The sequence below is a fragment of the Schistocerca piceifrons genome, chromosome 1 (assembly GCF_021461385.2).
Source record: "Schistocerca piceifrons isolate TAMUIC-IGC-003096 chromosome 1, iqSchPice1.1, whole genome shotgun sequence".
Classification (NCBI taxonomy): Eukaryota; Metazoa; Arthropoda; class Insecta; order Orthoptera; family Acrididae; genus Schistocerca; species Schistocerca piceifrons.
In genome coordinates, this window is record NC_060138.1 from 197,311,177 (window position 1) to 197,326,011 (window position 14,835).

General features: G+C 44.1%; 1 protein-coding gene across 1 annotated transcript in view; it reads right to left on the reverse strand.

Annotated features, from left to right (window-relative positions):
* Positions 1–14,835, reverse strand: part of LOC124799212 — a 333,002-nt gene that overhangs the window by 61,198 nt on the left and 256,969 nt on the right. Inside the window, exon 24 of the mRNA XM_047262783.1 lies at positions 7,628–7,805. Coding sequence (XP_047118739.1) covers positions 7,628–7,805 — 178 coding nt within the window. The remainder of the gene's footprint in view (positions 1–7,627; positions 7,806–14,835) is intronic.

Here is a 14,835-nt window from a genome sequence, read left to right on the forward strand (position 1 = left end):
ACTGCCACGAATGATCATGATGACGAAATGGTGAGGGGCAACACAAACTCCCAGTACCTGGGCAGGGAACATCCCCAACCCGGCCGGGAATCGAACCCGGGACCGCGTGGTCCAGAGGCAGCAATGCTAGCCACTAGACCACGAGCTGCGTACTTCATCGACTGTGGAGTGCCAAACGGCAACAATGGCCACAGGTATGGTACCTCGTCTACTGACATGACTGCTGGTACTGAAAAAAAAAGAAATAAAAGGCCATGATCATGTTGGAAGTACACGTGTATGGAGGACAAAAGTTGCCCGATTCCATTCGTCATCGTCTAGTACCTGGTGTGATGCTATGGGCTGCCGGTGGGCACGAGGTCACGATCACCTCTGGTTCGCATAGTTTGCAATTTCGACAGTAGGTGTATATGACGTGATAAGGCCGTTGGCTGCACGCAGTTTTCCAAGTCTACGTGACTTTATCTTTCGACAAGATAACGGAAGACCGCATGTTTCCACCACCACTAGCTAGAGAGAAGGCCGTGGCGTGCTTGGTCTGATGTCATGCGAAGTGGCCAGGCACGGCGAGGCGCTGCACTGGCCGATTCGATGTGCACGGTCTGCAGTCTTTCTCAAACGATTTTGCAGAATCTATTCGGTAAAAAAATTGCTTTCTACGTTACTTGGAGACTCATACCTGTACGTCAGCCCCATAGTGAAGTGCCCATCATTTCGCTACTGCTAATAGTTACTGTCATGTTTCTCATATAAGTAACAAAATCGAAAACGTAGCAATGAAACTTAAGTGTCGCTTTGTATTTGCTTCTGGTGTATATTCGACTACAGTTGCTGTGCATGAGATGTGGCTAGCTTCTTCAATTTTTTTTTAAACTTAGAGAGGGATCTCGAGAAAATGAATTTTATGTAGCAAGTTTACTTGCGATCATTTGAATGAAATATTCATAAGATCCCTCATACAACGTAAATTTTCGGAGATATCGAAAAGAGACTTTGGCAAATGACGGAAGGTAAAACGGAGAGTACGTTGTCATAACATTAACAAATGGAATTTTACCTACGATGATACTGGAGAAGCTACCCTTTTTTTTTTTTCAAACCAGTACTGTAATGTTTTTAAGAGTCATTGACAGCTAATGAAAAGAGAATTTGTTACTATGAGAAACTTGAATTTATTTTCTTATGTTACTGTAAACTGACACAATGAAATTTATCACAAGATTTTCTTTCTAAACTTCAGTAATCTGTGACATCTGAAAAATTGCAGCAGATAGCCCACCATCTTTCTCTTCATATCCCTGACCCGAGCGATGTACTGACTCTTGTATCTCTTTATTTATCAGTGCAAGCGACTTTGAGGAATATTTGGCAAGGTTCTCCTAGTCGTCCCTTTGTTCACAGATTCAGAGTTACAAAAGATTTTTATTGGGTCAGTTCTAGTCTGCAGCAAAAAACGTCAAAACAGATTCTAAAATGACATAATTTTTCATTAAAACAGCTGATAATGACCCTCTCCCAAGTTTAAAGAAAAATTCAAGAAGTTAGTTACATTTCATGACAGCAACATATGGTGAAATACGCACCAAATGGAAATTCATAATTACCATTATTTTTCATTGCTGCGTTTTCGGCTTTGTCACCTCTACGTGAAACTTCACAATAACTATGACCGTTAACGAAACGATGGTCACTTCTCCATGAAGCTAATATATGAAGCTACAGGAAACGTAGAAATTAATTTCCTTTTTCCGAGTGGATTCTGTAAAATCGTTTGAGAAAGACTGAATATCGTGCGCCTCGAATCTGTCGACGCAGCGCCTCGCCAAGGCTGGACCGCTGTGCGTGACGTAACGTGCGCCGAGGCCTTCTCTTCAGGTGGTGATTCTGATATTGCCCGCGCTGTTCTGTCCTATCTCGATACAGCGTGTGTTCGGCTGTTGACCAGCACAATCTGCAGATTTCTCTCTCACTGAAATACCTAGTCGCAGGTTGCAGAGATGTTAGCCCGCCACCAGTCGACAGGCACTGCGATTGATTAACCCTGGCATAGGACTGAAGCAGTATGGAATGATGTAATGGTGTGCGTCATCCAAGCTCAGTTCCACTTAGTCCGTAACTGCCAGACGTGTAACAACATTCCACATAGAGTATACATCCAAATCACTTATAATCTTAACCATGTATCCTTTCTACTATACTGTCTGCACACAATAACAAAAATACGTTATTTGCGATACTTCCGGATTTTAACAGCCACTTCCCGTACTGCAACCTCGAAGCTACCTTAATGTCTTCTGTATCCAACCAGGATACGGAAGATGGAAAAATGGAGCTACTTCAGAAACAAAGTAAGGACAATAGCGAGACTCAGCTGTGGTATATTCGTGACCTGAAACCACCCACAGCAACGAAGGCATTTCCAGCCTAACGCCATACTCCTCTCATCATAAGTGTAACACGGCAGTAAACTTTTCGCTCAGCTCATATGTCTACGTTATTAGATTTCCCTTCTCGTCTAACGTAAGCCACGCCCCAAAGTCTGAGGTCACGAACGATTATAAGAGTTTTTTATTATTGATATTTGAGATTTGCGACTGCTGCGTCGCCAAAAAGTGTAGAGAAATGGCCATTTTACCGGCACTTTCTTAGGAGAGCTCAGAAAATTTTATCATTTATAATTTTTGTAGTACTGATAACATATGGTATTCAAAACTGTCATCCCGTTATTCTTGCCAACAAAATTCTCGGCCTATCTATTGTATTGTATTGTATAGAACCGTGGACCTAGAAACGACGGAGAGGCTTCGTCCCCGCCGTAGCCCTCAGTGGTAAACAACCCCACAACCGGCTACAGCAGTCCACTCACCCACAAAAACATACGTTTTTCATATTAGTTGCATTGTGCTGCCACCTACTGCCAGGTACTGCGTATCAGCGACCTCAGCAATCATCAGACAACGTGAGAGAGCAGGATGGGGCGACCCGCGGAACTCATGGCCTTTGAAAGTGGCCAGGTGATTGCGTTTCACTTGTGTCATAGGTCTGCACCCGTGATTTCCGCACTCCTAAACATCCCTAGGTCCACTGTTTCCGATGTGATAGTGAAGTAGAAACGTGAAGGGACACGTACAGCACAAAAGCGTACAGGCCGACCTCGTCTGTTGACTGACAGAGACCGCCGACAGTTGAAGAGGGTCGTAGTGTGTAATAGGCAGACATCTGTCCAGACCATTACATAGGAATTCGAAACTGCATCAGGATTCGCTGCAAGTACTATGACAGGCGGGAGGTGAGAAAACTTCGATTTCATGGTGGAGCGCCTGTTCATAAGCCACATATCACGCAGGTAAATGCCAAACGACGCCTCAGTTAGTGTAAGGAGCGCAAATATTGAACGATTTAGCAGTGAAAAAACGTTGTGTGGAGTGACGAATCACGATATATAACGTGGCGATGCGATAGCAGGGTAAGACGAATACCCGGTGAACGTCATATGCCAGAGTGTGTAGTGCCAACAGTGAAATTGGAGGCGGTGGTGTTTTGGTGTGGTCGTGTTTTGCGAGGCTTGCACCACTTGTTGTTTTGCGTACCACTATGACGGCATAAGACTACACTGATGTTTGAAGCATCTTTTTGCTTCCCACTGTTGAAGAGCAATTCGGAGATGGTGATTGCATCTTTCAACATAATCGAGCACCTGTTCATAATTCACGGCCTGTGGCGGAGTGGTTACACGACAAAGACATTCCTGTAATGGACTGGCCTGCACATAGTCCTGACCTGAATCCTATAGAACACCCGTGGGATGTTTCGGAACGCCAACTTCGTGCCAGGCGTCACCGACCGACATCGATACTTCTCCTCAGTGCAGCACTCCGTGAAAAACGGGCTGCCATTCCCCTAGAAGCCTTTCAGCACCTGACTGAAAGTATGCCTGGGAGAGTGGAAGCTGTCATCGAGGCTAAGGGTGGGCCAACACCATACGGAATTCCATCATTACCGATGGAGGTAGCCACGAACTTGTAAGTCAATTTCAGCCAGGTGTTCGGATAATTTGGTGACATAGTGTATTTCGGGCAGTGAATGGACGTTACATATTTGCAATCTGGCAACACTGTAATCAAATGTACATTTACAAACTCTGTCAACGTACGGCAGGAGTTCTGTGTAAACTGTGCAGGTGACAGGAAGTCGAGGGTTTGACTCTGGGTTGAGGGTTATTTGTATTTATTTGCTGAAATTAGTCTGAGTGGTACTGTACCTTGTGTTTTAACCGTCATACTGTTATTACATAGGGTCCGCTGCAAAACATTTGCATTTAAGTACTCCTAATGAAAGTACAATCGTTTTCAGTCGTCAGCTTTTAATGATGCCTTTTACACTTCGTGCACGCGTATTGCTTTGCGCCACTGCATCTACTTGATTTCAAACTTGTTTTGCGTGTGCTCTCCCCTAATGTTCCCATCAGTTAACACTATTATTGTTGCCACGCTCGGGTCCATTACTTTTCGTCACCAGTATAGCTAGCAACATTCGTTGCAAATAATTTCGATGGGACCATTTGGGGGAGGGCGCACAGAAAACAGGTTTGGAATCTAGTAGATGCAGTGGTACGAAATTCTTGTCCACGACATGCAAAAGGCTTCCATAAAAGCTGAGCAATAAAAGCTATTATAATTCCTTCCCTGTGTTCGTAGTACGCAACAGCAAATGTTTTGTATAAGACCTACTGTGATCGCTGTATGATGATTAAAACGCCAGGTACCGTACCACGCAGACTACATTTAGCAAAGAAAAGCAAGTACGCCTCAAACCCGAATCGAACCCTCGACGTCGAGCATGCTAATCCAAAACGCTGTCCACCGCACCAACTACAAAGCGCTGCTCTGCCTGCTGACAAAGGTAGTTACCGTACATGTCATTACAGTGTAGACAGATTGCCAATCTTTAAAGTCCATTTACTGTCCGAAAGAGGCGAAGGACGAAATTTTGTGACAGAGATTTTTGCGTTGCTAGTATGTGAGGAATCGCGCTGCGAAGTCTGAGTGCGCTAATTTCTCCTCACCCTGTATACCAGGTGTCTCTCATAAGCATCATCAGGTGTATTTTCTCCTGTGTTTCCGCAGATATTTGCAATTTCGTTTTTTAATGTGTGTCTGGAGTCATTCCAAATAAGCACTGTCGACCACATCTTTAATGCGTCTCCCGGTGTCAACGGAAAGCGTTGGTTGGTCTCCCGTTACAAACAAAAATATTTTTCAAGAGAAATTTCACGTACCTATTCGTCAAAGCTGTCCCAGATTAGTCTAGTGCGATATTTTCTTCACAGTACTTATTAAAAGGGACTGTGAAACACGAAGAATATCTGGTAATCCAGCAGCAGTTGGTTTTGACTCTGAGCACTATGGGACTTAACATCTATGGTCATCAGTCCCCTAGAACTTAGAACTACTTAAACCTAACTAATCTAAGGACATCACACAACACCCAGCCATCACGAGGCAGAGAAAATCCCTGACCCCGTCCAGCAACAGTCCTTGACCAACTTGTTCCTGCATCGCATTGTCTTACCGCCACGTAGCAGCGCTGCTCGGTCGCTGCTGGGATACTGCTTATTCTTCAGCTTTTACATTACGCATCGCTAAATCTAATATCATGCTAGACTAATTTGAAACCGCTCTATCGAATGGGGATTTCGTTGTAACGTGAAACAAAGCGGAGTTTTCCGCTGTCACTGGACGTCGGATGAAACATGTGATGTGTAGCATTTGTCTGGGCCGATTCCATCTACAAAAACGGAACTGTAAATATCGGCCAAAGCGTCGGTGAAAATGTGCCTGACGACTCTTAAGCTAGCAAAAGAAGTGAAGCACCCAGGAGACCCGATTTGATGTTTACGTAATAGTCAGTTATGTAACTTCACGTCTGTGCCTGCCATCCGAGAATAAGTAACGGACTACCTGCGACATTCTGAGTCGTCCTGGACCATTGTTCGGACACTAATAGTAGCCGGTCTAAATAATTAAGTCACATGCATAGCTGTCGTTAACACCCCGACACAAACGGCTGTATCTTGAGTGGTACCATGATCGGGACGCATACGCTACTGATGAATGGTGTCGCGTTGTGTTCATAGACGCATAGCGGTTCTGCAATACGCCGGTTGATCATGGACGGCTAGTATAGCGGCGTTCTGCATACAGGTGCATTCCGAACAATGTTTTGGAGAGCCACAGTGGTGTTAATCCTGGTGCCATCAGGAATGAATTCAGGTCTCGGGCGGTGGTGGTTGAGGGAACTTTGACGGCACAACGGTACTTCACGGACATCGGGCGTTCTCATGTGTTACCCCTCATGCGCTAGTATCGTGGTGCCATTTTTCAACAGGACAATGCTCCGCACATGAAAGATGTGTCTATTAAATGTCTGCGTGATGTTGAGATAACCTTGCGGCCAGCAAGATTCTCAGATATGTCCCCGCCAGAACAAGTAGGTGACCATTTCGGACGTTAACTCTGTCCCAGTGCCAGTAAATATGATTTCAAGGAATAATTACAACAGAGGCTCGCTTGACTCAGGACAAAATACAATGGCTATATGACACCATTGCCACCCGAAACACGCATGCAGTTATGTCAGAGGGACTACAACGTCATTCTGGTGTTGGGTCATCGTTCCGAGTACTTTGCAAATTTCACTGATTTAACAAATTAAATTTAACTTAATTACGTCTCCAGAATGAGATTTTCACTCTGTAGCGGAGTGTGCGCTGATATGGAACTTCCTGGTAGATTAAAACTGTGTGCCGGACCGAGACTCGAAGCCTTTCGCGGGCAAGTGCTCTACCAACTGAGCTACCCAAGCACGACTCACGCCCCGCCCTCACAGCTTTAGTTCTGCCAGTACCTCGTCTCCTACCTTCCAAACTTTACAGAAGCTCTACTGCGAAACTTGCAGAACTAGCTCTCCTGAAAGAAAGGATATTGGGGGAACATGGCTTAGCCACATCCTGGGGGATGTTTCCAGAATGAGATTTTCACTCTGCAGCGGAGCGTGCGCTGATATTAAACTTCCTGGCAGATTAAAACTGTGTGCCGGACCGAGACTAGAACTCGGGACCTTTGCCTAGAGTACTTGCCCGAAAAAGGCAAAGTTTCCAAGTTCGAGTTTCTGTCCGGCAGACAGTTTTAATCTGCCAGGATGGTTCAAATGGCTCTGAGCACTATGTGACTTAACTGCTACGGTCATCAGTCCCCTAGAACTTAGAACTACTTAAACCTAACTAACCTAAGGACAGCACACAACACCCAGCCATCACGAGGCAGAGAAAATCCCTGACCCCGCCGGGAATCGAACCCGGGAACCCGGGCGTGGGAAGCGAGAACGCTACCGCACGACCACGAGATGCGGGCAATCTGCCAGGAAATTTCTTAATTACGTCTCCTCTTCCCCCAATGAATGGTTCACTTTTTGTTAGGCGGTATAAATTGTGCGTCCGCATTTGATGTTACACTGACAAAACGGACGGAGAATTCTACATAATTATAATTCAAGGCATGGTGTTACTTCTTAGCCGATTGTTCCGTAGAATGCTGTCGCCGCCAGATAGTTAGTTCTCGTGACACACCTTTAAGATCACCCACGCCATCCCCGTCGCTGTCCCTGAAGGACCTGGGGTAGATCTGGTAGATGATGCCCGTCTGCCACCACTGGAGCGGCTCCTCCGCCTCCTGCGCGGTCGACGCGGCCAACACGAGCACCAGGCACAGCAGCGACGACAGCAGAGCCATCACTCCAGGTTGGACCTGCACTGTCGACCTCAAAGCCCTGTGAAATGTCCCTTCTGGGTCTTGCGAAATCAGTGCACTGTTATCGGTGGTCCGCCGTTCTTATACTTTCCTAGAGTTCAACCTCTCCCTCCTTTGTATTCCGTAACAGTATTGGTGCAACCTTGTAATTTCAGTGTTTTTCCTGTTGACACAATAAAAGCAATGGTGGTCTACGTTCGAAACTGGTACAATTAAGGTATACTAACATGAAGCTGCTTGTCACAATATTTTATGGATAATTAACAGCTGCTGGCAGTTGACTGGTTAAGATATTCGAGCACGTTAATTACTTGTTGCAGAGGTCATTTATAGTATATAATGTAATGACATGCAACAACACAGTTTACAGAATATTAAGGGGAGTCGGAACGATCCATTTCCTCCATGTTAATTTTAGCAAATAGAAGGAACATTTTTTTCTAAAACCATTAAACATATTGCTCTGAAATGTGGACTACATGTTCAGTGATTGGTACTTAAATATGGGTCCATGCTGACCTATTACAAATGGATTCACCTAACCGAAAACAATATTCAGATTAATAAGACAAATACAAGTATATAATATTTTTACACAAAATAAGCTACAAGTTTCCAAATAAAAAATTTCTATGCAATAAGTTGAGTTTCCCAGAAGGAACACTAACACAGATTACTTTCAAATTTAACTTCGATGTGTGTCAGCCATTCAATATAATTGGATAAGTTATCAAACATTGTGGTAGCAGCATTATTTATCCCTTTCTGAGCTAAAGTCAACTTTAATTAATAGAAATGATGGTCGGTTTTGTTCTAGTATTGTCGTTAAATCTTCTGCCCACTAATGCATTATTTACAATAAATTTCATGACAATAAATATGTAGTGTGATGACATACGCGAGTTAAAATGACTAACCGCTTAAAAAGTTGCCCGCAATATCATGGAGAATCAGCATTACATGCTATTCTTACGGCACTCTTTCACGAAAAGATTTTCTTTCTTCAAGATGAGTTACCCTCCAATACTACAAATGACATTACTATATAAAACTAAAATACGTTAACTTACCAATATGTCACTATACAAGGTTCGTAATGACACGCATTGCAACAGTGGACGAAAAGAGTTGTTTAAGAAGCTCAAAAATGTTTTCCTTTCTTGTGTTCTTTGAATTCTCCTCAATAAATAGGCTCAACTGTTTTTTAGTTCTGCTTCCTTACTCGCTCTATCTCATGGTTTAAATTTATTATTGATATTGCACAGTTCGATATGTGGAATGGAATACGCTAGGTCTTCTTAAAATTAAGAGAAATATCATTTGCAAAAACACAGTTAATTATTGTTTTAAACTCATCGTTTAGAATTTAGTCTCTTGGTGTACGTCTGTTGGTATCGATTATGATTCTTACGTTCTCTACAAGAAGCAGTTCTCCTTGGCGTGCATGAAATGGGAGATCATTATCATATTTGAGAAACAACCTGGGATTCCGTGTTGAATGTTGTGTAACTGCGTTAGATTTTCCCCTAATGAGAAAAATATCTCTTCATTACAGTTAACGAACCATGAAATAAATTTTCAGCTTTGTTTTAGTTAAGTTTAATGTGAGCCATCTGTCAGCTCCAGTTTGCTCTGAAATAGTACGATTTATTCTCCCTCTTTATTAAACCTCACCTAGTCAGTTTGCTCGACAAACTGTTCCCTCAGGTACATCTCGTAATTCTGATACCGAGTAATAACGCCTAAATCACTACACATTTGACTTTTAGAGTTACACTGTCGATCTGTCTTTATTATACAGAAGCAACCAAGGAAAAATCAATCAAGCCTACGTTAAAACTATAAAACCCAACTATGAAAGACTGAGTTCTGTAACACTATTCATCTAGGTCTACTGAACCCGTCTACTTCTCTCGACAGGGGATCGCGATGCCTCGCAGATTTCGAGAATTAAGATTGACTCCAGAAATCTGATAAAACGTAGGCTCCTTAGCCAGTCAGCTCTCCCGTGGGCACGCACTTCTCAGCCCTCTCTCCATCTAGTAACATCTACATCTTCTTGAACGAGGGAAAGTCAAAAAGTGAAGAAATATTTATTGTAATGATAGAATGCTGAAACATACATTATATTTCTATATAACCTCTCTGAAACTCAACGCACCTTGTCCAACGTTTCTGAAGTTTTTTGATTCCCTCGGACAAAATTTTTTAGGTTGCACCTCCAACCAATTTTGCACCGCATCAATGACTTCTGCATCGGTTGCAAATCTTCTTCCCCTGAGTGCTTACTTCAATGGTCCAAACATATGGAAATCACTTGGAGCCAGGTCTGGAGTCTATGGCGGGTGTTCCAGCAATTAGATTGCCATCGCCTTTATTGTTTCGACCGCTCATTTGGCATAATGTGGCTGAGGGCTATCGTGCTGCAGCATGACACCTTTTCACAGTTTTCCGCTACATTTGGATCTGATTGCACATTTTAGTTTAGTTCGCAACACATCACAATAGTTCTCACCGTTCATACGAGGTTTCGTCTCTTGGAGTGAACGGCTACCACACCTTCCATGTCCCATAATAGTATTGGCATAATCTTACCAGCTGAAGTTTCTTTTCTTTCCCTTATCTCCGTGTTTCACTTTTCTTGTCAGAGTATGTGAAAGAATTGATACACCTGAAACGAAATTTGCTCTTTTTGCTCATTGGTGTATACAAGCACAAGACCCTTTCACCGGTTGAGAGGGATGTGAAGTTATTTCAGTGACTGCGATATCGAAACAAATGTAGAAAGAACTTCGCAGTAGGGATTCTTTTATCTGGATCACGTTGCGCCCCTTCTGACCTGGGTCGTGCGGTAGCGTTCTCGCTTCCCACGCCCGGGTTCCCGGGTTCGATTCCCGGCGGGGTCAGGGATTTTCTCTGCCTCGTGATGACTGGGTGTTGTGTGCTGTCCTTAGGTTAGTTAGGTTTAAATAGTTCTACGTTCTAGGGGACTGATGACCATAGATGTTAAGTCCCATAGTGCTCAGAGCCTTCTGACCTGGATGCATGTGGCGATACCGTTGAGAACGGTATTATAAAGCCGTTGTGTCGTCTCCTGAAGCAAGCTGGTCCACAACATTCTTAAGTGGTCCTTCATAGCATGGATACTGGCTCTGGGACGGAGCTGGCCCCAGACATTATCTATTTGGGACAGATCTGAGGATCTTGCATGCTGTGTGTGTGTTTGTGTGTGTGTGTGTGTGTGTGTGTGTGTATGTGGACGAGGATACGAGGACTGTCTAGTTGAAAAATGACACGTCAGTACTGTCGCATGAGAGGTAACACAAGAGTTCACAGGATGTTCATAACTTTCTGTTGTGCCGTCATAGTTCCCCCAAATACTACCAGTCGTGATCTTAAGTTATACCTGATGGCTCTCCACTCTGGAGCGCAAAGAGTAACACCATTGTGGCTCTCCAAAACACTGGAAGAATCGGACCTCTCCGCACATTGCTGCCATATTAGTCGACGACGTACATCCGCGGTAGGGAAGAACTGTGATTCATCGGTGAACACTGCAACACTACGTGATGCCTTAATTCAGCAGTCCTTGTTTCCCAGTCATGGAAACGCTCGAAACGAAACTGTTTGTCACTGTTTTAATGGCAGCCTACAGATGGTAGAGTCCGCGCAGGCTGGGGTGGTCGATGCTCACTGACAAATTATCGTCCAAAGCACTGGGATAGTTCATCCGTTTGTTCGGAAGGGGTGGCCGGCAGGTTTTTGCCACCTTCCGGTCGGTCGCGATGACAGAATCGAGGTACATGCCCTGAAATCTTTTTCAAACGATTGTACAGACACTATTCGGTAAAAAATTTTGATTTTTGCTTTATTTGTAGCTTTGTATGTTAGATTCATTATGATGTGCCCATCATTTTGTTAGTCGTTATAGTTAGTGGGATATTTATATGCAGGTGCACTACACGAAATTCGAAAAAGTTTGCAATGAAAAATAGGGCTCCATTTTTTTTAGAGTTGGGTGGATGTCTCTATCTGTCACCAGTCTGGACAAAATTGATCTGATGTAACACACACATTTGAGATCGCGCAGAGCCAGTCATAAAGCCAGAGTGAAATATCCGGAACATTCCTCATGTTTCATAAGCGGTTTGAGATATCGAAATGAGATTTTGGCGAATGAAGGAGGAGAGTATTTTGCATATCGTTATTATGCACAACTTCATTAGGCTAACGTGTTATACCAGTAACTACAAACTTCTTCCATCAAAGAATATAATTTTTAAGGGGGTGGTGAGTAAGGAAGTACTATGGGCTTTGGAACGACATCAGGCATTATACGTTTATTTTGTTCCTAGGATGTACTTTGTCATAAGCTACTGACTTTACCGTTCCTCAGTTTCCCACTTAATAAGCTTAATAAATCACTGTTTCAAGATTGCTCTCCATTCGGATCTGCACAACATGTTAGTAGGGTGAAACTGAGTAACTCTGCTGTGATTTGGCAAAAGAAGCAAGTTATAACGTGGCAATAAGAGAACTGTGTAGGTTTTACTCAAAATTCTCCGCTGATGACGCTTCTCTGAATGTTAGAAATGGTTAACAAGCCAAGTAAAAATAAATCGCTGCAGTTTTAGCGGAATTCTTTTTAGATACTAACTGAAGCAAGGGTGATAATTTTTTTTTTAAGGTCACCGTGCATGTGTGAGCGTGGAGGGGCTCCATTTAATATTTACAAAAAAAAATGTGTGTGTAGGATGCAGTTTAGAACGGAACTTCCCTCCAGCGCTCGGCTTCTCCCCTACAGCGTCTGCCAGGAGCCCCAACCACTACCGTTCCCCCCACGCATGCCCTGCCGACTGCGCATAAACCGGCCACGGTATTCTGCATGGACTTAAAATGGTTCAAATGGCTCTAAGCACTATGGAACTCAACATCTGAGTTCATCAGTCCCCTATAACTTAGAACTACTTAAACCTAACTAAGCTAATGGCATCACACACATCCACACCCGAGGCAGGATTCGAACCTGCGACCGTAGCGGTCGCTCGGTTCCGGACTGAAGCGCCTAGAACCGCTCAGCCACACCGGCCGGCTGCATGGGCTCTACGGTAAGTCCTTAATCCAGCTGTTGCTAGTCTGCCACCAGTGGTCTACATCTACATCTACATTTATACTCCGCAAGCCACCCAACGGTGTGTGGCGGAGGGCACTTAACGTGCCACTCTCATTACCTCCCTTTCCTGTTCCAGTCGCGTATGGTTCGCGGGAAGAACGACTGTCTGAAAGCCTCCGTGTGCGCTCTAATCTCTCTAATTTTACATACGTGATCTCCTCGTGAGGTATAAGTAGGGGGAAGCAATATATTCGATACCTCATCCAGAAACGCACCCTCTCGAAACCTGGCGAGCAAGCTACATCGCGATGCAGAGCGCCTCTCTTGCAGAGTCTGCCACCTGAGTTTGTTAAACATATCCGTAACGCTATCACGGTTACCAAATAACCCTGTGACGAAACGCGCCGCTCTTCTTTGGATCTTCTCTATCTCCTCCGTCAACCCGATCTGGTACGGATCCCACACTGATGAGAAATACTGAAGTATAGGTCGAACGAGTGTTTTGTAAGCCACCTCCTTTGTTGATGGACTACATTTTCTAAGGACTCTCCCAATGAATCTCAACCTGGTACCCGCCTTACCAACAATTAATTTTATATGATCATTCCACTTCAAATCGTTCCGCACGCATACTCCCAGATATTTTACAGAAGTAACTGCTACCAGTGTTTGTTCCGCTATCATATACTCATACAATAAAGGATCCTTCTTTCTATGTATTCGCAATACATTACATTTGTCTATGTTAAGGGTCAGTTGTCACTCCCTGCACCAAGTGCCTATCCGCTGCAGGTCTTCCTGCATTTCGCTACAATTTTCTAATGCTGCAACTTCTCTGTATACTACAGCACCATCCGCGAAATGCCGCATGGGACTTCCGACACTATCTACTAGGTCATTTATATATATTGTGAAAAGCAATGGTCCCATAACACTCCCCTGTGGCAGGCCAGAGGTTACTTTAACGTCTATAGACGCCTCTCCATTGATAGCAACATGCTGTGTTCTGTTTGCTAAAAACTCTTCAATCCAGCCACACAGCTGGTCTGATATTCCGTAGGCTCTTACTTTGTTTATCAGGCGACAGTGCGGAACTGTATCGAACGCCTTCCGGAAGTCAAGAAAAATAGCATCTACCTGGGAGCCTGTATCTAATATTTTCTGGGTCTCATGAACAAATAAAGCGAGTTGGGTCTCACACTATCGCTGTTTCCAAAAACGACATGGTACTCGAGCAAAAAACATGTTCTAAAATTCTACAACAGATCGACGTCAGAGATACAGGTCTATAGTTTTCCGCATCTGCTCGACGACCCTTCTTGAAGACTGGGACTACCTGTGCTCTTTTCCACTCATTTGGAACCTTCCGTTCCTCTAGAGACTTGCGGTACACGGCTGTTAGAAGGGGGGCAAGTTCTTTCGCGTACTCTGTGTAGAATCGAATTGGTATCCCGTCAGGTCTTGGATGAACAGAATTTTGCGGGTAGGCTATTACTTTTTCTTTGATGGCAGGCACAACTGTGAAGCGGTTGCAATGTGGTTAGTGTGCAATACGAGAATTCTCTCTTATAGTGGCCAGACGTGATTGACCATAACCCTGACGACGAATACGTCTGTCCTGAAGTTCCCATGCAGTGCACCATCGGTCCAGTGCCACATCCAAGGACCTACAAGTATTGATAATGCTTGATTTGACAAGGCAACCAAATGGAGCCCGACAATGAAGGCCCTTTCAGTCTCTATCAGGTGCTGATAACGGTGTCTCACACTAGTTTACGGCGTCTCCGTGTCCTTCAGTGATCACTCAGCATCCGACGCTGCTCAGGCCGCATATACACCCTATCAGGCCTTGTAACAACACTAAATACGAACAACACCAATGCAGTGTAGTGGCCGTTCTTACGTGTCACAGAG